Source organism: Lethenteron reissneri, unplaced genomic scaffold (genome assembly GCF_015708825.2).
Source record: "Lethenteron reissneri isolate LAM-NWPU_2019-01 unplaced genomic scaffold, ASM1570882v1 scaffold_1864, whole genome shotgun sequence".
Lineage (NCBI taxonomy): Eukaryota > Metazoa > Chordata > Hyperoartia > Petromyzontiformes > Petromyzontidae > Lethenteron > Lethenteron reissneri.
Window position 1 is genome coordinate 765,483 of NW_026891624.1, and position 24,345 is coordinate 789,827.

A 24,345-nucleotide genomic window follows, 5' to 3' on the forward strand; every position below is an offset into this window, starting at 1 on the left:
GGGGTAGAGATAGGTTCAGAGAGGGGGAGTAGAGATAGGGAGAGAGGGGGAGTAAAGCGCGAGATAGAGGTGGAGCTGAAGGCGAGGGGCACAGTCCAAGTGTGTTAGACAATGGGGGAAGGGAGGGTGTAGAGATAGGGGGAGAGAGAGGGGGGTAGAGATAGGGGGAGAGAAAGGGGAGTAAAGCACGAGATAGAATTGTGTCTCTATGGATCTCTTCTTCCGTACTGCTGTTGATGTAGATGCAGAGCAACAATTACAATGTCACATTCAGGTGGTCAAGCCAAGACAGCCGCGTCAGGAGTAGTAGCGGAGTAGTGTATTATCATAATCGCTGTGATGTCTCCTTCATATTTGTGGATTGGGCCGTTGTGTCGTTATATGTTGTATTGTCTGTTCTGGATGACCACAGTCGCACACTGGAGAGTTTTTAATTTTACATTTTTGCATCATCAGGTATCCTCATCTACTTCTGCCATGGTTTGTGCAGTGGATGATGTGGTTTAGGGTGGACCATGAGCAGCTTCGTGGAAGATGAAATCCAATGTATGACCATTACCTATGCTTTGAATGTCTAATATTTACATCGATTTATTTTGTGCGTATGTGTTTTACATACTGTGATCATAACAATTCGATCGTGCATCTGCCTTTGCAGATGTTGAGAAGGTCCTGGATGGAAAGTGGACCTTCAAAGGGAAAGTTCTCATGGCCCACCGTTACTATGAGAAGCATCGGTTGGCATTGATCTCTTTGGGCGCGGGAGAAATTGAGCTTCCGGATCCTCAGACCATTCTGGTGGAACCGCGCTTCATGGAATTCATTCTGAAACGCCCTGACGAGTTCTTTGAGCTGTTGGCGCAGAACAAAGCAACATTTCAGTGGGATAACCGAGGTTCCCCTCAGGTCCTGCGAGTCGCACCAGCCTTGTCTCTCCACACATCGAGTTATGTTTCGCGTAAAAAATGGCCGCAAGATATTTGTGAACAAATCCAATTATTTCTCGGCAGATATTCCCAGCACTCTGAGCGAGTGAATGCACACATATTCGACGACCTGGCTTCGAAGATTTTCCGATGCCAAACGGACACCGTTGAGATTACTTTGGATGAGAGAGACAGTCGGGTTAATGTCGTCGGTCCAAAGTCCGAGGTGGAAGCTGTCGTTAAGCAGTTGTCCACACTCAAAGAGAGCCTGATGGCAGAGTTGGACAAAATACAAAACCTTGCGCAGTTCGAATTAACCATGAAACAGGGATACCTGGATCTGATGAGACAGAGCACATTCGACACCAAACTACCACAACAATTCCCAGAAGTTGACATACGCCGGGACCTGCAAAAGAACACCGTGGCTCTCAAAGGACCCAAGGAAGTTTGTACGGCAATGTACACCAGGCTTGTCCAGTTGTGTATGCAGTTTTCTTCTACGCAATTGAATGTTTCCCAAGAACTTAAGTCCTTCATTCTGGGCCTAAACCATGACGATTTCGTTCAAAATACATTCATCAGGGAAGGGATAAAGGCCACGATTGACGACAGGGATGGTGACGTCATGGTGATTGGAGCAAGCATTGAAGATATGACCAAAGCGGTTGAGGCGATTGGTAAAGCGCTCGTGGACACTAAAGTCCAATTCACACAGGATTTTGATATAAAACAGCACGGCAGTGATTGGGCAGAATTCCTGGGAAGTCTGAGAAGCAGTGATGCCCACGATGGTCTTACCGGAGCTGCTGAAGTCTCTTTTGAAGTGCATTGTGATAAACAGGTTGGCAGGGAAGTAGTTATTGTGGGACTGAGTAACGTCACTGATGGGGTCGTACAAAAAGTAAAAAAATTCATCGCTGATCACTCAACCGAAACCGTGTTTATTCCAATCAAATCCAAGGGGGTCCTGAAATACATCGATAAATTTGGAGACCTGCCCAGCCAACTACCAGCAGTTAGCAAGATCATAAAAGAAGAGAAAAGCGATCAAAAGATCGGATACACGGTTACTCTGATGGATAAAGACAAGGATGAGGTGGTCAAATATTTTAACAGTCTCTCTAAGAGCATCGTCTCGAAAAGGATGTGCATTCAAAAGCCAGGAGGTGCCAATTTTTTACACGACAGGGGTACCATATTCTTGGAATTCTTGGAGTTGAGAAACAAATCCATTATTATGATAGAGCCACGAGAAGAACAACAGGAGACCTGGCAGAATGCCTTCTGGACTGAAACACCACATGGTGTTTCAGCCGTGAATGGAATCGCGGTGTCTGTAGAGAAGGGGGAGATGCAGTATCGACATGCAGGACGCGATGGTCAATACAGTGGATAAAAACCTGAAGATCGTCGGTCACCTGTCCAAGACGCTGGTGGACGTGGGTGGCCAAATCATTCAGAGCGAAAGAGATAAGAAAGTCGCTTCAAACAGAGGTCCATTCAAAGCAGGAGACGTGGTGCTCACAGGCCCGGGGACGCTGCCGTGCAAGTTCCTGATCAACGTGGTTGGCGTCAAGTGGGATGTCCATCAGCCACCGACTCCGATGCTGAAATGCCCTGAAGCACTCGGTCAGCCAGAGCCTGAAGCTCGCTGCGGAAAGGAATTGCCAGTCCATCATCATCCCCGCCCTTGGCACCGAGAGGCGCTTTGGCTTCCCACTCCGCGTTGTGCTGCGAGGCAATCGCTGCAGCGGTGGGAGATTTCTGCGAGAGGCATTTGGAGGAGCCAACGTCGGTACGGCGTGTGGAGCTGATGAGCATCGACAACGCCACGGTGATGGAATTCAAGAAGTGCTTGAGGAGTATTCACGATGGGGGTGAGCGCAGACCCGTTGCCAAAGGCGAACTGCCGCTGAATGCTGCAGAGAGCGAGCAATCGTCGGCCAAACCTCGTCATGGGCGCGAAGCGAGTGCCAGTCGCGTGCCTCACGACGCTCAGCAATCACCACCTGGACTCGATTACAAACAACAGCAACGAACAAATACGGTAAGACGAAACATTACCAATAAATAATGCTGTTTAACACCTACTGCTTCTCCCCCTGCCCTGTTATGGTATGCAGTTATGTTTCCCAGTAGAATGTAGCATTGCAAAGCATCTAGATACAAAAAAACTAATAAGACAAAAAACCTAATAATACATTGCCAAGACTCTTTGCAAACACAATTCACTTTGGCTTCATGGAGAGTGTGAATGCTGACTGCATCATCTCAAAACGTTGTGCGAAAGTAATGCGACGTGGGTAATGCACAAAGAAGATTATGGTATGTTTTATGGGTGTTTTTGAATTCATGTTCGTGTATGTTTAACTAATCTCGCACCGTACATAGCCAACTGTGCTGATCGGAGGGTGCGGAGGGGAAGGACAGCAAACTAACACACAACAAGCATGAAAAAATAAGAAAAGGTCTGAAAAAAATAAGAATAGGTTTTACCCGTTCTGGCAATAAAAAGGTGTTAAGATGTTCAAATACCAAATAGAAACATTTTGCAAGGAATCACGTCTGTATTAACCACACACATTACCTGTCGTGAACATGCAAACAAACATGGCTCTGATAACATGGCATTGTCTATGAAACTGATGGGACCACATCAGAGACAACCTTCTTAGTGTCTAGTCTCATCCAGTGTTAGACCAGTGGACGCAAAAAGACAACCAGCACAAAGACAACGCACTATCAGAGCATGTATAGCTCAGGGTGAGCATTGCGGGCTGAACACAACATGCAGCTCTAAAGAAATGTGTTTTTAATTTAGTCTAGTGGTGCAGTGTATGGTAGTGGTATAGTAGTGGAGTGTATAGTCTAGTGTGTAGAGTAGTGTTGTGTATAGTAGCGTATCGTAGTGTATAGTAGTGTAGGGTATACTCTTTGGTTCTTTCGGTAAAGTCACTTAGATAGAAAATTTTACTGAAAGAACCAAAGAGTATGGATTTCTGCAGTCACGAAAGCTTCAAATCAAGATTATATAGTAGTGCAGTTTATAGTAGTGTATAGTATAGTAGTGTAGTTTATAGTAGTGTGTAGTAGTGCGGTGTATAGTAGTGTACAGTATGGTAGTTTATAGTATAGTAGTGTAGTGTATCGTAGTGTAGTGTATACAGGCGACCCCGGCACCTACGGCGTAATTGGTTCCTGTACGTTGGTCGCAATTCGAGCCGTCGTAAGTCGAACCTTCGTTTCCCATAGGCCCAATGCTATACGTTGGAGTTCCGTTCATGGAAACCCATTACATACCATACAAATACCAATACAGGTAGTCCTCGACTTACGATGGAGATGCGTTACGACGACCCCATCGTAAGTCGAAAATATCGTAAGTCGAAAATGGCCTAGCCTACCCAGGAGTCTTAAAGAATGGTGATAATTTAGCAAAACAGAGAAATTTACAGTACCGTACTGTATAAACTATATACTGTGCGTATTTATTTTATTACAATACTGTATTGCACAGTAAAATGTAAACTAAAAAAAACAAGGTAAATTCTTAGCCTACCTATATGAACTGCAATTTCATAGAAAGTTTATTCAGGAAACAATCCTATCTGCTATAAAAACTTTTAACATGCATTGAACACCGAGACAACTTAACTCTGTCGACCGCTGGTGAGAGTGAAGCATCACACAAGGCGGGAGATGCGTGCAGTACATCCCGGCAGCGTCCCAACGTACAGCATCGTACCTCGTACGCTGCTGCGTTTGCCTGCCGCGCGAAATCTAAAATATTTAACAATTTTTGTCATATGGCCATCGTAAGATCGAAATATCGTAAGTCGGACCATCGTAAGTCGGGGACTACCTGTATTGACCACGAAAATAAATAAATAACCCTAACAAACATTTATTGTAACTTAACATAACCTTTAGCAACATTTATTGAGTAAAACCAAACACTTACATTTGAAAACCGTTAAGTACTTTTATGCACGTGCATCACATTTCCTCTTCTCAGACGTAGCGAAAATTTAAAATTTGTAGCATATTTACAAAAAAAGTGAAGAACGTTGAGAAAGAGACACTGCTGCGTTCGCTGTCGGTGCAGCTGCAGGCAGAAGAGCAAATCATTGCGCGTAACATGTCGCCTGTACAATGCACTTTGCACTACTATACGCTACTACTATACAGTACACTATACACTGCATGATACACTGCTATGCACTACACTATGCATTACACTACGAGTCTGTAGTATATGCGCAGACTCGTCGCTAATGAACTCGGCGTTGGTAGCAGTCGTTAGGCGGTTGTAGATACGAGTTTTTGTTTTTTAACGAGTTTTGTTTGTTACTCTGGGGGTCTTAATTACTATAAGAAAGGTCGTAGAAGCGGGGCGTCGCAAGTCGAGCTGTCGTAAGGCTGGGGTCACCTGACATTTAGAGTGACCAAATGTTCTAAACGCGTGATGTTGATTCTCATTGTGGAGGGGAAAATCCGGAGGACCCGGAGAGTAAAGTCCATGCAATTTTTCTCCGAGTCTACACGACTTTTCTTCGCCCATGTATATTTTGAGTTTGCGGAGACATGGAAACTCCAAATATACAGCAGGAGGCATCAGGTTCGGGATTGGAACCGAATCCATGACCTCCTGCATACCGGGAAGTCGTATTGTGTAAATACCACGCTGCTAATACTTCCTCCACGCACCTTCATATTTTAGTCACTTGTAGAACCATTCCTCTCTCTTGACACAGCCTCTGATGTTCCTCATACGAGAGCTCCACAGTCAGTGCTTATGATGCTAACCGCAGCCTTTAAAATATCCTTAAAGATTTCCTTCATATTTCCAAGTCAAATTGATTCACAAAAGCCACATCCGTGTGTGTCTGTTGGATTGTGTACAGAGACTCCTCTACTTACGAACGAATTAGGTTCCAGATGTCTGTGTTCGTAAGTCGATTTGTCCGTGAGTCCAACTTTACTCTCAATTCCATACATGCTGTACAGCGTATACACTAAACATGGGGAAAGGCTTTAAAAGTTGTATCATCTCCTGTAGATGTAGATCTTCTGCAGATGGAGAATGCCACTGATTCTTCACGTTCTGCAGATGTAGATGCCACTGGTTCATGTTCTGCAGATGTAGGTGCCACCACCACCATATATTTCGCGGCTGTTGAACTTCCGAATCTCGGTCCGAACAGGCAACTGGATGCACGGACGGTTTGTTCGTATCTCTGAAAGTTCGTAAGTTGAATGTTCATAAGTAGAGGAGCCCATGTATTGTTATGTCTTGTAAGAGGTGCAATATAAGATTATGAACCCAGTCTGGTCAGCTTGGTCAATATCTACACTTGTGTATAAATATATTTATTTCCACAATGTGTTTTCATTCATGTTTAACAGATGACACACCTGCAGTCGAATGTGTATAAAACCAAGTCTGGACTGAGCATAAACGTTGTGAAAGGAAATATAGAGAACGAAATGGTAAGTTCACTTTTTTTTTTAACATCAACTTTCCGTTCACTCGTCCTTGCATTCTATACCAAAGACAAATATCCCCCGTATAACCTTTAACAGACTGTTGGGGAAAGTGCTGTTAGTGTGCACCTATGAAGGCCGGCACAGCACACGATGGGGTCATTGGCCAGCACCACGCCGGGGCGGCCTTTGTCTCCCTAGTGGCGATGTTTACACATCGCACCAGGTACTCATTTGAGGCTGAGTCGACCTAAGGGAGGCCCAGGACCAGTTTAGATAATCGTCACCGGTGTTGGCCGTGAGCAGGAATCAAATGTCGGGACGTTGGGTTTGTAGCGCGGTGACGCACTAACCGCCACGCCATCGCTCCCCTACCACCATCACCACCACTGCCACCATCATCTATCCACTGCTGGATAAAGCCTTCAACAAGCCGGTGCCATTTCTCATTGTCTTGCAATCAGACCACGCATCTAGTTCCTGCAAACGAGAGGAGTTCACCTCCAAATCCCCCCCAATTCCCATTAACGTGCACATTCCATTTGCGGCTTGAGAATATTAACTACGTCACCTGGTGTGCAAGGAGGTCGTGAGTTTGATCCCAACCACTGACCCTTTTTGTGTATTTGGAGTCTACGTGTCTCTCTATCTCGTGTGGATTTTTCTCCAGAGTTTCCCCTCCACATTTATAATCGACGTCACGCGTTCAGAGTATTCTGCTACTGCTCTAAATTACCAAGTGATGAGCCACTTCGTTGAGCTATCATTTGCGATGGTGACCAGGTCTCTTCTGAAAAGAGAGCTACATAGCTCAGTGGGACCTTACCTAGTAAAATTAAAACATAGTTTGGTTTTGAGAGTTTGGCTGCCGTTCCATCATTAGATCTGATCATTGGCGGCCGCCATTACTTCTCGCGATGCATTCTGTCCAAGCCCACTCCCTTTTATCAAGAGTCAATAGAATGTGATGAAACATAAAATTATTTTACCCTTCATGGCAATAATACAGGAAGGTCTATAAGACATTAAAACACTAAATATACACACCTGTTATCACAAGGCATCACCAACGTTGCATTAACCACACATCATGATTGGCCTGCACCAGAGCTGCAACCTCTTTCGTGGTCTCCTCTCTGCACCAGTGTGAGATCAGAGAACAACGCCACACAGGGAACGCTACAAAGGCGACGCAAATTTCAAAACATGAATAGCTTGGCTTTAGCAATGCCTCTAGTTTACCACCTGCATTTACTGATCCATGATTTATAATATATGATATTATCTTACATAGCTCCCCACGCATATATATAATACATTATTCCATATTATATAGAAAATATATTTTATAATATATATTATTATAAAATATATATATGCATGAAGGGCTACATTATATATACTATATATAGTATACACATAATGTATATATATGCGTGGCGGGCTATGCAAGATCCTTCTTTCTCCCGACTCACTTTTACTGAATTAACGACTACGGATGGGTTTTAACCCCGTATTTCCAATACTATGTTAGGCTATAACTACATTTTATGAACGTTACTTGAGTTACTGCACTATGTATTGGGTGTAGAGGAAGACCGTCTCACAGTGACAGTCAATAATACAAATATTTAAAGCTTAAAATTACTCACAATTACGTTATCGTGCGTCTGGATTTCATGCCACTCCCATCGGTCTAGGATTTGCTCAAAGGGGTCGGTGGATTACGCTGCATTACGCTGCTCTATGTATATGGTAGGCAGATGCCTGAACCTGGTTTGGTCCATTGGTAGACTGCAGGTGATTTTTGTGAATAAATTTGTTTAGTTATTTTTTATTAACATTGTTGTCCATAATCGAGGTTGTTGGGTTACATCATGTGAATTTAAATGTCGTTAAACCCGCCACAACCCGCCACAGCAAACTAGGATTGTTACGTAGACAGAACATGCTAGTTCGTTACTAGTATAGCACACCGGTGTGTTGGAGAGAAAATCCACAACATTTACAATTGTGGCATGTTTAACGACACATTCATATTTACGCGACCCAAAAAACCCTATATTATGGAGGTAAACATCCACACAAAAATAACAAACAACGTGAAAATGACAGCTCCACACCAAGTCACGTCGGGAAGCCAGACAGACCCACTCTGCTCAAGCCCGTCCGGGGGTCGTGTCGGAAGATGCGTCGTGGATCGAGTTTCAAGCGTCGTAAACCGATCCACATTCTGGTGTTCCCTCGTCATTCGCGATGAGGACATGCTTTGGAGATGCTCATGAACAGCAACATTTCGCTATTAATAATATTGGCCTATGACAACGTATCTTTTACATGCATTGCATTAAATAAATACGTTAATGAACCTTTAAATTTATGGAAATATCATATTTAAAAAAATTGGTTACAATAAAACATTAAGTAAATAATACGTGTTAAAGTATAAATAATAGGTTATTAATGAAATTACCTTAAATTATAATGATGCTGTGCATCATCACTTTCAACCACCTTATCTCTCATAGCATTATCTCATTACTTTATCTCTCATAAGTTTATCTCATAAGTTTATCTGTCATAACTATATCTCTCATCACTGTATCTCTCTTCACTTGATCTCTTCACTTTATATCATGTCACTTCATTTCTCATCACTTTACCTCTCATCACTTTATCTCATCACTTAATCTCTCATCACTTTTTTTCATCGCTTTATCTGTTGTCACATTATCTCTCATTACTTTATCTCTCATCATTTTATCTTTCATCACTTCATCTCTCGTCACTTTATCACTTTCTTTCTCTCTCTATCGATGACAGTCGTGGAGAGTTCCAGGTGTAATATGCGCATCGCAGACAGCAAGTTCGTGAATAACGAGGGAACACTGTGAACAAACGTCGTAAATGTGTATCGTCGTGAATTGGTCGCAAACGCTTTCCTACTAGAGCCGTGAAAAGCGTTTGCCTGTTACTACGTCGTGGCATAATTTCCAGTATGCGCCCTGCCGCGCTTCTCCACGCACTCGTCAGACGTTGTTCCGCTTTTCATGACGGGTCCCGTGTATTGGACGTCTTGAGCGAACTGATAATCTCATGAACAGGCGGACGTGATCGTCAACACGGTCTCCAACAACCTCGACCTGTCCCAAGGCGCCGTTTCTGCAGCGCTCCTCAAGAAGGCTGGGCAACGCCTGCAAGATCTCACCTGGGAGGTTTCACAAAGGAAAACGCTCGCGGATGGAGACGCCATGGCTGTGAAATGGAGTCAGCCCACCCTGTCCTGCAAAGAGGTCTACCACACCGCCTGCTGTAGATGGAACTCGAGAAATGCCACGAAGGTAAACTATTATTGGGTATCGCAAAAGAAGGGCATGAGAACCACATGTATGTGCATACGTTGAACTTCTTTCACACCGCATGTAGCCAACTGTGCTCATCGGAGGTGTGGGGGTAAGGACAGCAAACTAAACACAAAAAGCAGTTGTAAATAAATGAGTTTGTCAAGCTAGATGATGATTTAAAAGTGCATAGCTCCAGTGGCTTCCTAATATCGGAAGGGAATAGCGTTCCAGACGACCGCAGAAGCGCACCCGAAAGTGCCGTGCGATGATACGGTGACCGCCGTCTTAGTTCGGTGGTTAACGAAAAGCCGCTGCCACTGCTGCTGCGAGGATGATGTTTTATACTCCTTGACAAGATCAGCAAGGTATTGTGGTTCATGCAGTTTCAAAATATCCCATTGTTTTACACCTCTCTTTAATGGGATCATTATTACTGTAGTATGTATATATCCACAATAGAGGTTTTTGGGTTAGATCGCATATATAAATGTGTCGTTAAACCTGCCACCACCCGACAGCCACCTAGTGAAGGTTTGTCACGTAAACACAAATGTGGCCAATTTACTTGTACAGCACTAATCGGTGTGTTGGGGAGTAAACCCACAACGTTTCGCCAGAAATTGCGAAAGCCTATGTGCTAAACAGTATGTATGTTGAACTTCTTTTAAATCGTACATAGCCAAATGTGCTCATCGGCAGTGCGGGAACTAATGAACGTTAGACTAAACACTGGACCACTACGTAAACGCGAGACAACGACATCACTATCTACCCAAACAGACATTTGTCACACTCTCTCTACCTTCCATTCATCGAACATTATACATCTGCAATGTAGTTGACTTGTACATCACAACACTAGTGTTAACGTAACCATTAAAAGTGAAGTTCAATAGAGAAAGGCAGTTTAAAACGTAGGCTTTCGCGACCAATATTATTCATAATAAAAGTTTTATTATTTTCTCTTTCTCCGTGACTTTACCGAAAGAACCAAAGAGTAATTCCTGCAGTCACGAAAGCTCCAAATTAAGTTTCAGTCAATTGTTATGATTAGTAATCAGCGAAACGTCGTACTCAAAAATTGTAAATGTTGTGGATTCACTCTTCAGCACACCGGTGGGCTAAAGTAATGAACTATTTGTCTTTTAGGTGTCAGTTTTGTGCCAGATTAAAGGGTAAAAAAACTATTATTATGTTTTGCTACTAGCAAAGGAGGTCTCATGATGTAAATGCTTACCCCGAGCTCTCAATACTCTCATGGGGCGTTGTCTTTGAGTTGTGCGCCTTTTGGCGTCATCTGATTGAACACCATATGAGACTGGGCTATAAAAAAAAGCTGTCTCTGGTGTGGACCAATCAATTTCAAGGACAATGCATACATTATCAGAGTGCTGTTTTTTGTTTGCATTTTGACCGAAGGTATTGTGGTTAATGTAAACATAATCTCTTGTAAAAAGGTGTCAGTTTTGTGCCAGATAAAAGGGTAAAAACCCTATTATTATATTTTGCTACTGGCGAAGGAGGTGTCATGATGTATTTGTCTTTTGTCAACGTGACACCATTTTTTACTGATTGGCCGTGTCGGGTGGTGGAGGGTTGCGACACATTTATAAATAACGCGATCTAACCCAAAATCCTTTATTAGAGGAAGGCAACTACCCCACCACACTGTTTTATGCTCGCAGTTGTGAAGTTGCAAACGTAAAATAAACGCCTTTGTTTTACCTCATCCCTAAGGTTTTGGAGCAAATAATCTCAACTTGCCTCAACATGGCCAGCAAATCAAACTACGGCACCATTGCCTTCCCGGTCATCGGCACCGGTGTCCTGCAATTCCCCAAGGAGGTCACCGCTGAAGTGTTTTTCTCCGAAGTGAAACGCTTCAGCAAACGCAACCCCCGGTCGTCACTTACGGCAGTGAGGATCATCGTGCATGGGCAGGATGAGGAGGTGTTCAGAGTGAGTGTGCACCACCGGGGCCTGCTATTCCCCCTCCCCTGTATTCCGACACAAGAATGATAAAAAAATAACCGAATAACGGATAACCCCACGGACTGATGACGGCTCGACTTGCGACCCCTCCCCCCCCCGCTTTTATGACCTTTATTTTAGTGAGTAAGACGCCACCCCCCCATCCCAAAATTAAAAAATAAAGCTCGTATCTACGACCGCCTAATGACTGCTGCTCGTATTTTAAAAAGCCTCAGCCAGTCCAGGCCCATGTAAAAAAGCACTTAAGAAGTTTCAAATGTAAGCGTTAATTTTTACTCAATGTTTGTGAAAGTTACGTCAGGTGACAATAAATGTTTGTTAGGGTAATTTTTTATTAATTTTCGTGGTTAATTTTGGAATTTTATGGTACGTAATGAGCTTGCAAGAACGGAACTCCCAATTTATAACATTGTGCCGTATGGGAAACAAGGGTTCGACTTATGACAGGAACCAAATAGGGTGCAGGTGGGTTCGTCGCGTGTATTGCATTGGTTCACACCGTTTTTATTGTCCGAGATAGGCCTTTCATAAGATGCACTTTCTTCTCGAAAAATGTCATGGATACCCAATGTTATTCAGTTAAATGTGTGTCCATGTTTGGTTTAGGTCGATGAAGTGATATGATTCTCACAGACTCTATGCAATTGTTGCTGCCCATAAACTAACACTGCCCATAGACTCAACACTGCCCATAGACTCAACACTGCCCATAGACTCAACACTATCCAAAGACTCAGCACTGCCCATAGACTCGACACTGCCAATATACTTAATACTGCCGATAGACTCAACACTGTCCATTAGTCCCAACACTGTCCATAGATTCAACACTGCCCAAATACTCAACACTGCCCGTAGACTCAAAACTACACGTAGATTGAACACTGCCCATGGATCCAACACTGCCCATAGATTCACCACTGCCCTTAGACTCAAAACTGCTCTTAGCCTGAACACTGCATCATAGACTAACATTGCCCATAGACTCAACACTGCCCGTAGACTCACACTGTCCACAGACTCAACACTGCCCATTAGTCCCAACACTGCCCATAGATGCAACACTGCCCAAAGACTGAACCCTGCCCATAGACTCAAACTGCACATAGACTCAACAGTGCCCTGAGACTCAACACTGCATCATAGACTAACACTGCTCATTGACTCAACACTGCATCCTAGATCCAACACTCCTCATCGACTCACCACTGCCCTTAGACTAAACACTCCATCATAGACTAACACTGCACATAGACTCAACACTGCCTACATACTCAACACTGCCAACAGACTGAACATTGCCCATAGACTAACACTGCCCAAAGACTCAACACTGCCCATAGACTAACACTACCCATAGACTGAACAGTGCCCATACATTTAATACTGTCCATAGGCTCAACACTGACCATACACCAAACACTGCCCATAGATCCAACACTCATCATAGACTCAACACTGCCCATAGACTAACCCTGACCATAGACTAACACTGCTCATAGGCTCAACACTGCCCATAGATAAATAAATGTATTAACATTTCTTTATCTCTCATCGCTTTATCTCTCACCACTTTATCTCTCATCACTTTATCTCTCACCACTTCATCTCATCGCTTGATCTCTCATCGCTTTATCTCTCATCGCTTTATCTCTCATCACTTTATGTCACATCACTTTATCTCACATCACTGTATCTCTCATCACTTTATATCTCATTACTATATCTCATCACTTGATCTCTCACACTTAATCTCTCTATCTCGTTGCAGCAGTTGTGTAGACTTCCCGATACGATTCGCGGATAGCCACAATAACCGATTGCGAGTTCGTGAATAACGAGGGAATGCCTTATTGAAGGCCATTGTCTGGCCGAAAATGTACTTAAAGCTTTTAAATGTGAGTTTTTTTTTTTGCTCACGATTTCCGTTTGTAACTCTGTCCACGCCAGGCGTTCATGGCAGAACTGCAAAAGGAAAAAGATAAAAGTGCGAGCAAGACAGCATCGGCAGCAAGCGGCGAGGCCCTCCATGTGCCGAGCCCACAAGATGCAGCGCAGTCGAGAGACAGCCAACAGGATGGTGAGTACACACACAACAACCGCCACGTGAAGTGTCGAACGCCCGCTGGCAGGAGGTCATGGGGCAGACCCAGGTGCCACGGGTCGACTGACTGAGATGAAAAAGATGACTGGTTGATGCACCACCTGTGCCCCCTACTGTGCCAACTTGCTGTGCTTTAGCCACCCGGCGCTCTGCTCGTTGTTGTGAGCGTCGCTCCTCCGCCCTCCATTGTTGTGGGTGGCCAGCACCACGTGTGACCGACTTTGTCTCCCTAGTGGCGATGTTTACACATCGCACCAGGTCCTCGTTTGAGACTGAGTCGACCTGGGGGAGGCCCAGGACCGGTTCAAATAATCGTCACCGGTGGTGGCCGTCAGCGGGAATCGAACTCGGGTCGCCGGGTTCGGAGCGCAAGCGCGCTAACCACTGCACCACCGCTCCCCACACATCCACACCAATTGAAAGAGGTCATGCAGCAGTGAGCTCAGCTGATTTTTTATATCACAATTTGGACATCTTCTGTGAGTCATATCTGTTGCTTTCTCGTTAGTGGAGGTCTTGTGAGTACCTATGTGTCTTCTTCTTGTATGTATTATTTTTATAGTTCTGCTATAATTGTTTCTGGTAGTGAAGCCTTGTCACCCTGTTGTAAAGGCGAGGCCTGATTAGCCTAGATCGGCCTAGCCTAGGACGGCCTAGTCTAGGCAAGCCTTCCTTTGTAAGCCTCGCTCCTTCTGAGTAATTTTTCCATCACTGTTTCCACTGCCATTGATAATTTTCTGATGTGTTTGTTGCCCTCCAATTTTTGGCTTCACTACAGTGCCCTGACCCATAAACACATCAGCATAACTGCAGTAGCGATGAATACATCTAGTGTTAGGTATTGTTACAATGCTCTAAAGCTTTAGCATTGATAGGGTAGCATTGATGTTAGTGTAGCACCGTGTTATAGTTTTAATAATTGTAATGGCCATGTTAAGCTGCTGGAAAGTCGACTCAACGACGGCTATGCCTCATCGAATGTAACCATCGAGGCATACGCGGATGCACATGCAGACATCGTCCCAGCTCGTGAAATCACATGCGCTGCCAAGGTTAGCGGCAAGGCGGTTTTATACATCTCAACCGAATCTGCAATGAACCGTGCTGTGGAGACTGGACTCGCCAACCACGAGGATCGCTCTCTCCAATATCTCCCCGTACACCCATGATGAAATGCTGAGAGAGCATATTGCCAAGCCTGGCACGATCACGTCGCCTCTCTCCCCGGTCCCTATTGGGACCAAGACTCCCAGGATAAGACACGTGCTTTCCTTTCAACACCATGTGCAAGTGCTGCTCAATCCTCAAGATCAGTGCGAAGGGAGCTTAATTGTGATTTTTTTTTAGGATATTGCTCACAGAGTTTACTACGGTGCCGACATGGTCATATCCACAAGAACTGTCCTACTCCCAGGGTCATCAATAATATGAGGAAAATACATAGAAAAAAGACTGGAGCATGGTGAAACTGGTACAGCCTGCAAGCAGGCACAGAGCAAGCAAGGAAGCAGTGCTGCATCCTCAGGCCGCGACTCCCATTGCCAAATGTCGGTTCCCACTCCAAAATCGAGTGTATTGATGCAGGATTAAGCATGTCCCTGCCCTGTGCTGTCTTACAAGAGGAAGTTCAACAGATCTGGTTCCAGCTCAAAAGAAACAGAGATGGAGGTGGTGGACACCGACAGCGATATCCCTCCACTGTAGTCAAGGGAGTGATGAGGTCATTGCTCAGAAGACAGCAGACATGCACATGCCTCAGTGGAAAAAGGCATGAGGGGGACACAAATAAGCACCAACAAACAGAAGTGCATGATTCAGATTAAATGGAGTCCTCAATCACTCAAGCTGAACAGCCAACATGTGTGAAGGAACCAATGCCGGATGTGCAAGATGACGAGGCCACATCAACAAGAGGGAATGATGGAAGTCAGGTGCTAGCTAATAGCTATGTGGCTTTTGGCGTATTTAAATGTAAATGGTTGCAGGAGTGCACTTCGCAGATTCTGCGTAATTGATTTGGCAAAAGAGCAAAAGTGCTCACTCTTCCTACAAGAGACACATCTCGTGGAGGAGGGGTGAGGTATGCTGGAAGGTAGACTTGGATTAGAAGATTTTCTTCAGTCGCCTTTCTAACAAAACTGCAGGGGTGGCAACTCTGGTGCTCCCATGGTTGGCATCAGGGGGTCCAATGCAAAAAACGTAGTAAATGGTAGATTCCTTCACGTTGTTGCAAAATGCCAGGGAACTACAGTTCACCTCATCAATGTCTATGCACCTACCTCTGATTGGGATGTTCCCTATTTAATCATGTAGCTGCATATTTGGCAGGTATATGAACGAATGTGTAGTTGTAGGTAACAATTTCAACTGCACCATTGGACCAATAGATAGGTCTGGGATAGAGCCCTCATGCCAGTATGCAACTCATGTGGCTGCTAAAAGACAGTGCTCTGATAGACATATGGAGAGAACACCACCTCAATATAGCCGCATTCACCGTTGTTGGTACAAGACATGATGGAACTTTCATACGGTCTAGGTTGGACAGGATCTACTTATCACAGCATCATCTCTCCAATGCACTACTAACAGACATTTGGCCAACACCTTTTTCTGATCACCATCTGGTAACATTCAAGATAAATCTGTGGTGAGGAACAACTGGATTGGCGTACTGGAATTTCTGCAACCTTCTACTGCAGGACCCTGTTTTCAAGCTGCATATCACTGACTTTTGACAGTGGTGGAGGGCTGAAAAGCCAAACTTTTACTCTCTAGGGCAATGGTGGGATGTCGGGAAAGTTAAACTGAAGCTTCTATGCCAACACAACTCAAAATGGAGTTCAGAGAAGACAACTCTGATGTTGCTGTACTTAAAAGGGAGGCAGTAAAACTGGAGGCTGAACTTAGCCCAGGTGATGTTGCTGCAGTACACAGATACGACGAAGCAAAAGAGTTGCTTCGAAAAGTCCAGCTGCACAAGGCTGAAGGGGCTTACGTTCTATCAAGAATCAGCTTTCTCCAGGTGGCTGATGCAGGCTGCATATTCTTTGCCAGCTTTGAAAAGATGAGCGGCCCGTCAAGCCACATACCGTGCCTGTAAAATGAGGTGGGTCAGCTGGTTAGCGGACAAAGCCTGAGCGGAGTGACGAGGGAGTTCTACTCAGATCTGTTCTTCCCTGAATCTGCGTCTCCTGCTGCTTAACAAGAACTTTGGCAAGAGTTATCGAAATTAAGCCCGGGATGACTAGATCTTCACGAACGAGATACTGGAAGAAGGAGAAATAACAGCAGCCCTCAAAGGACCGGTTCGAAATTAGTTCCCCCGACTAGATGGCCTTACGATGGAGTTTTACTGTAGTTTCTGGGAGCTCATCTACAAGTGCTAACCAAAGCAACGGACAAAGGCGAGATGCCAAAATCCTGGAGGCAGGCAGTAATTGCCCTCATACCAAAAAAATGGTTATCTGCGGCATCTTAGGAACTGGTGCCCCATGTCTTTGCTTTGCACGGACTATAGGATTCTAGCAATAGTACTATGAAATCGGCTTAAAGTCGTTTTGGCACACATAATTCACTCGAACCAGTCAAACATTGTTCCGGGATGCACAATTCAAGTACAATATATTCATCGTAACGGGATCTAATCACCTTGTCCGGATACTTTAATATCCCACTAGTTTTTTTGTCTCTAGATCAGGAGAAGGCTTTTGATCGTGTGGACCATTCATACCTCCTGGGTAATTTGAGCGCATTTGGTCTGGAAGGAAACTTGCTTCGGCACGTTGTATTGCTCTATAGCAGTGCAGAGTGTTTGATAAAGGTGAACGGATCTCTATGTGCACCCATTCCTTTCAGCAGAGGAATTAGTCAAGGCTGTCCCCTGTCAGGGCAGCTGTATTCAGTTGTCCTGGAATTTTTTCTGTGCCTGCTAAGGAGAAGGCTTTCAGAGCTCGTCGTTAATGAGCCAGAAATGAGAATAACTATGTCTTCTTATGCAGATGATATAGTCCTAATGATGTGTATAATAATGTAGTGTATAGTAGTGTATAGTGTAGTGTACAGGCGACATGTCATGTGCAGACTCGTCGCCAGATGCCGCTACTTTGCTCTTCCGCCGTATGCATATGTACATGGTTGCCCGATAGTCTCCAGCTGCGCCGAGAGCTAACGCAGCAGTGTCTTTCTCAACGCTCTTCACTTTTTTTGTAAAATTTCTTCTAATTTAGAAAAATGTTCTCCTTTTGCTTCGTCTGAGAAGAGTAAATGTGATGTACATGCAGAAAAGTACTGAAGGGTTTTCAAATGTAAGTGTTTGCTTTTACTTGTAAAAGTAAATGTTTGTAAACGTAATGTTGAGTTACAATAAATGTTTGTTCGGGTTATTTTCATGAAAATTTGTGGTCAATTTTGGTATTTTTATGGTACGTAACGGGTTTCCAGGAACAGAACCCCCAATTTATAACGTCGCTTCCTATGGGAAACGAGGGTTCGACTTACGCCGACTCAACTTGCTGACTGTCATCCGGGAACCAATTAGGTCATAGGTGCTCAGGTTGCCTGTATTTCAATCGCCTAGAAGATGTCAATCTAGGCAATAATACTCGTGTATTCTTGTCTGGATAATTCTAACGTATTTGAAATTTTGCGACGAAACATTTCAGTTGAACAGGAAGAGGTCCAGGATCGGCGGGACCTGGATCCAGTTCTTTAAATGAAATCTTGAATTGTCACGCCAGACGACGAATCTGTAGAAAATTTCTGCTCAGTAGGCTTTGTAGATCGGAAAATAGTAAGAGCGGCAAAGATTTGAAAGGATATAAACGGACAAACGGGTAAACTTAAAATAAAAGTACGTAAAAAAAAGGGGCTAAATGTTTTCTGGCGTAAATGCAATGTGCGAGGGTGTTCAAACATCAAATTGATTGACTCCGTGGTAAGAGAAATTGCCAGCGAACACGCTTCGATTCGTGTGCGCACCTGGCCTGCACCGGAGGCAGCCTCCTCTGTATCCCTGTCTCTCCACCAGTGCTGGGCCAGAGGCTGCTGACAGGTGACTAGCGCACGGACGAAGCAAACACCAGCAACGTGCTCATGGCTTGGATTGAGAAGCCATTGTAACTGTGGGAGCTTTTTGCCAGTATCGAGATATTGAATTAGAAGAAGAATATGCTTTATCATTTCTAATTATAATAATACTTTAATTTCACATAGCGGCGTCATTCATGCCAACAGCATCCCACAATGCTGTACATTATTCATATATATACACACAAGGACCTTGTTAGGATGCTGGAACATCCTAACGCATTTATTTATGCCAGACTTCATGGTGTTGGTCTTGAACTATACATTTTTATACGTATTTTAGATGGACTTTAGCAGATTTGTCTTCGAAGTGAATGCATTGCTTTCAGAGAGTTGTATAGAGATAAAAAAACAGTTCAACATGTACCAATATTATCCATATTAGACCGACACATGAGGAAGATTTCTCCACAACTCTCTATCTGTCGCCTGATGATGCTGCTGCTTGTTGCAATTACTGTAGAAATGTCACGGCTACTCGAATTGTAAATGTGTGCAGTGGGTTTACTCTCCAACAAACGAGCAGTGAGTGCTGTACTTGTAACGTTTTGTTTACGTGACTAAATCTTACTGATTAACTGTGTCGGGTAGTGCTGGCGGGCTTAATGGCACATGTATATTTCCATGATCTAACCCAAAAACAAACCTGTGTCATGGAAGAAAAAAAAGTTGTGCACGAATCAACACTCCGATATTTGACTTTCCGCAGACTTCTACACAAATCTGATAGATCCCGGACTGGGATCGCTGCAGATGAACTTCGGGAAGGTGAAAGTGCTTATAAAGCACGGGAACATCGTCAAGGAGGACACCGAGGCCATCATGAACGTGACCAACAGCTCGTGCAGCATCAAAACGGGTACTACGGACGGAAACATGTTCACGTAGCGCATCGCGACGTGTCAATTTCAATTGGCGATGACATCAAGACACACGACCTTTTAGTTCCACACTGTATGTAGCTAACCGTGCTCATCGGAGGTGCAGTGTTGAGTCTATGGGTAGTGTTGAGTCTATGGGTAGTGTTAGTCTATGGGCAGTGTTGAGTCTATGGGTAGTGTTGAGTCTATGGGCAGTGTTGAGTCTATGGGTAGTGTTAGTCTATGGGCAGTGTTGAGTCTATGGGTAGTGTTGAGTCTATGGGCAGTGTTGAGTCTATGGGCAGTGTTGAGTCTATGGGCAGTGTTAGTCTATGGGCAGTGTTGAGTCTATGGGTAGTGTTGAGTCTATGGGCAGTGTTGAGTCTATGGGCAGTGTTGAGTCTATGGGTAGTGTTGAGTCTATGGGTAGTGTTGAGTCTATGGGCAGTGTTGAGTCTATGGGCAGTGTTGAGTCTATGGGCAGTGTTGAGTCTATGGGTAGTGTTGAGTCTATGGGCAGTGTTAGTCTATGGGCAGTGTTGAGTCTATGGGCAGTGTTGAGTCTATGGGCAGTGTTGAGTCTATGGGCAGTGTTGAGTCTATGGGTAGTGTTGAGTCTATGGGTAGTGTTGAGTCTATGGGCAGTGTTGAGTCTATGGGCAGTGTTGAGTCTATGGGCAGTGTTGAGTCTATGGGCAGTGTTGAGTCTATGGGTAGTGTTGAGTCTATGGGTAGTGTTGAGTCTATGGTGCAGTGTTGAGTCTATGGGCAGTGTTAGTCTATGGGCAGTGTTGAGTCTATGAGCAGTGTTGAGTCTATGGGTAGTGTTGAGTCTATGGGTAGTGTTGAGTCTATGGGTAGTGTTGAGTCTATGGGTAGTGTTGAGTCTATGGGTAGTGTTGAGTCTATGGGTAGTGTTGAGTCTATGGGCAGTGTTGAGTCTATGGGTAGTGTTGAGTCTATGGGTAGTGTTGAGTCTATGGGTAGTGTTGAGTCTATGGGCAGTGTTGAGTCTATGGGCAGTGTTGAGTTTACGTACAGTGCTGAGTCTATGGGCAGTGTTGAGTCTATAGACAGTGTGTATGTTGAACCTCTGTCGCACCGTATGTAGTCAATTGTGCTAATCGGAGGTGCGGGAGAAGGAAAACAAACTAAACACATGAAAGCAGTTGAACCCGTAGGTTTTTGTGACCAATATGAAGAGAGCTATTTAGAGACACGTGTCTTTAAATAGCTCTAAATAGATTTTGATTTAAAGCTTTCGTGACTGCAGGGATTCATCTTCTTTACCGAAAGAACCAAGAAGATGAAGCTCTAAATAGCTCTCTTCATACGCTACGGTAATTTTGCTGGAGCAGTCACACCTGATGACGGATGCTTGTGTTGCTTCCGAAACGTCGTGATTTAATTTAGTTATATTTTATTTTGTGTTCACCTACGTGACTTTACCGAAAAAACCAAAGAGTATTTTCGGAAATGTTGAGAAATGTAGTATAATTCATATTCCCTCCGTACGTGCACGGGGATTGAAATGATGACATCTTCGTTATTTTATTTTGTATTTTTTTCACTCGAATTTGGTGCCCCCCCCCCCCACTTAACTTGGCACCCTGGGCAACCACCTAGTTGGCTTAAACGGACGGGCCGCCCCTGTCTGTACTTGAGCTCTTTTTCAGAAGCGACCTGGCTGTCGCAAACGATAGCTCAACATAAGCGGTTTATCGTCGTTGTCGCGTGGACATTTGAACATTATAGCGGGACCCCGGGGTCCCATAAGCCCCTGGCTCTTGCATAAACTGCGTTGCGACGTTATTTTATGTCTGTTGAAGGCGAACGCTACGGCAAGTTATTCCTCTCGACGATCTCTACACGATGCGTTAATACAAGTTTCAGGTTTTTTTATGACTACGGCAATGTTGGCAATAACGGGTGCTTGGTGAAGAACGAGAGGATTGATTTCTGGTGGGTCGCGGCATTTATGTGCGTGGTGTGACGGAGTCGCCAAATATATATGAATTAATTACGATTTTGACTCATTCGGGACCCCAGGTTCCCGCCATAAGGTTCATTTATAGCGGCAGGCAAATGATCCGAACGCGTGACGTCGATCCTAAACCTCGGAGGGAAAACCCACGGGGAGAGAGACACCGCAAACTATGTCATCAGCCATAAGCAATTGCAGATTGGTGCTGTAATAATAATACGTCCATTTCATAGAACATAATTCATGCTAATAGCATCCCATAATGCTGTAGAGTAATCATACATGAGGACCAAGTCCTATATAGAGCCACTACTGTTAAACAGATGAAAAGCACCTCTATACGACTACCGAGCAAAATTACAAATGCATCAATAAATTTAAGAAGTGGCACCAAAGCAAAAAAAAGGCACAAACAGCCAACAAGTTAATGGAACAAAGACGTCATCATTACATCCTGTAATAGGACATAATTAATTCGCGACACAATTAATGGTAAATTAAGTTGGATACGGCCCTTATATATGAACTCAACTACTTTTTTTTACATACCAGGTAAGGCCCACTGAGATATGTATATATATGTGGGTCTTTTTTTTTTCAGAAGCGACCTGGCTATCGCAAATGATAGCCGAAAGGAAGTGGCGTATGATGGTCACGTGTATAGCAGCAGCCAAATACCCGCAGGTGGTTCATCGTTAATTTTATCGGTAACCAACCACGGATGGATTATCTGTTGAGCTACAGACAGCAGCAGACAGCAGCACCATGCAGCAGCAGCAGACAGCAGCAGACAGCAGCAGCGGGCAGCAGCAGACAAACAGCAGCACCATGCAGCAGACAGCAGCAGCAGACAGCAGTAGACAGTAGCAGCATACAGCAGGAGGCAGCAGCAGGCAGCAGACAGCAGCAGACAGCAGCAGCAGACAGCAGTAGCAGACAGTAGCAGTAGCACACAGCACAGCAGCAGATGCCTCCTCTTGAGGAGGGGCTGTTACAGAGACAGAATGAATACCGAGACAGAATTAACGATAAGATTGCGTAATTGTTTCAGGCCCATATGTGGAGCAATTGGGCAGTGACTTTGGCTAATTAAGTATTTGTTTTTTTCTAAATGAACAATACTGGAATGGGAATCTCCTCGAATTCCCTGAGCGTTAACATAATATTATTAATTACATTTTACATAGCACCTATCTCGCCTGGTATGCAGGAGGTCGTGGCTTTTATGCCAACCCTCATGCCTCTGCTGTATGTTTGTAGTCTGCGTGTCTTTCTCTCTCTCCTCCCGTGGTCGCGTGGAGAGTAGTCTGGATCCTCCGGGTTTTCCTTCCACATTTCGAATCAACATCACCACGTGCTTAGAGTATTTGCATACCTATCATACCATACGGTTGACCCGTATTCTTGTACAAGGAAATTGAGTTTTCAGGTCCACACAGTGTAAGCCGTTTCCATGTGGGCAATTTTTTTATTCTATTTTTTGTATTTCTCCCTTGTGATGGGACTTTATAGGATCAACGTTGAGATTTATAAGGCCACAGGGTGACCAATAAGGTCTGAATTAGTCTGTAATAAGGTAGGCACTAATAAGGGGTTGATAGGTATGTATTTTGCTCCTATAAATGTCCACGTGATAAGCAACTTCGTTGAGCTATAATTTGCGATAGCAAGGTCGCGTCTGACAAAGAGCTGTGTAGCTCAGTGGGGGTCCTTACCTGGTGAAATAAAAAAAAGTTTAGTTTTAGTTAATTTGATTTGTGAGGGAGTATCCCTGAGACTGGATCCGTACCTCCAAAGTCACGACAGGGCAAATCGTGTTTACTTTTGTGACAATGTTGTAAATCTCTTCATTTCTTTGATCTTCCCCCTTCCCCCTCTCTTCCGATATCGTGAAGGCCGCGCGACGTCGTCCGTGCTGCTGCCGTTGGCGTTCCCGAAACGTCGCGGGCTTTCACTACAAAATGGGACCCTTTTGCCAGAATCAAAATATGAAAAAATTAAATAGGTTTTTACCATTTCTGGCAATAAAATAGGATTTAAAACAAGATTTATTGCCAGAAAGGGTAAAACCTATTCTTATTTTTTAATACTGTAAAGTAGGAGCCGACACCAGATTGCAGGGGTCTCGTCCTTTATTCCTTTCCTTCCATCCACACCTGTCCCCCAGCCGTCCCAATCTCGTTCCCGCCAAAGGACCCTTCTTCCCGCCCGTTCTCTCCTTATATCTCCTCGATCACCCCTCCCACTAACCCATCTATTGGTGGGAATCCTTCCCCTGACACCCCTACATCACCCCCCCCCCCCTGGAGAAAAAATAACCGTCCTCGGTTCTGCCTCCCCCATGGACCATTTAAATCTCCCCATGCCTCCCACCACTGACAGTGACGACAGCCCTTACCCCCCCCCCCCCCCCCACAACCATACAATGCAACATAACACAACGAAATCAATTGCGCGGCCTGCCCAGGTCTCCAGCCAGCATCTCGTAACAGCCCGGACATCCACAGGCAGCAGATGACCGTGGCGGCCCCCTCCTTCGAAGGCCCTCTCGTCGCGGTCC

At 44.5% G+C, this 24,345-nt stretch overlaps 1 protein-coding gene across 1 annotated transcript in view; it reads left to right on the plus strand.

Moving 5' to 3' along the window:
- Nucleotides 1-24,345, plus strand: part of LOC133339453 (protein mono-ADP-ribosyltransferase PARP14-like) — an 87,796-nt gene that overhangs the window by 37,988 nt on the left and 25,463 nt on the right. Inside the window, 9 exon segments of the mRNA XM_061547623.1 lie at nucleotides 659-2,298; nucleotides 2,300-2,539; nucleotides 2,541-2,651; nucleotides 2,653-2,976; nucleotides 6,336-6,419; nucleotides 9,518-9,754; nucleotides 11,495-11,716; nucleotides 13,700-13,829; nucleotides 19,651-19,800. Coding sequence (XP_061403607.1) covers nucleotides 659-2,298; nucleotides 2,300-2,539; nucleotides 2,541-2,651; nucleotides 2,653-2,976; nucleotides 6,336-6,419; nucleotides 9,518-9,754; nucleotides 11,495-11,716; nucleotides 13,700-13,829; nucleotides 19,651-19,800 — 3,138 coding nt within the window.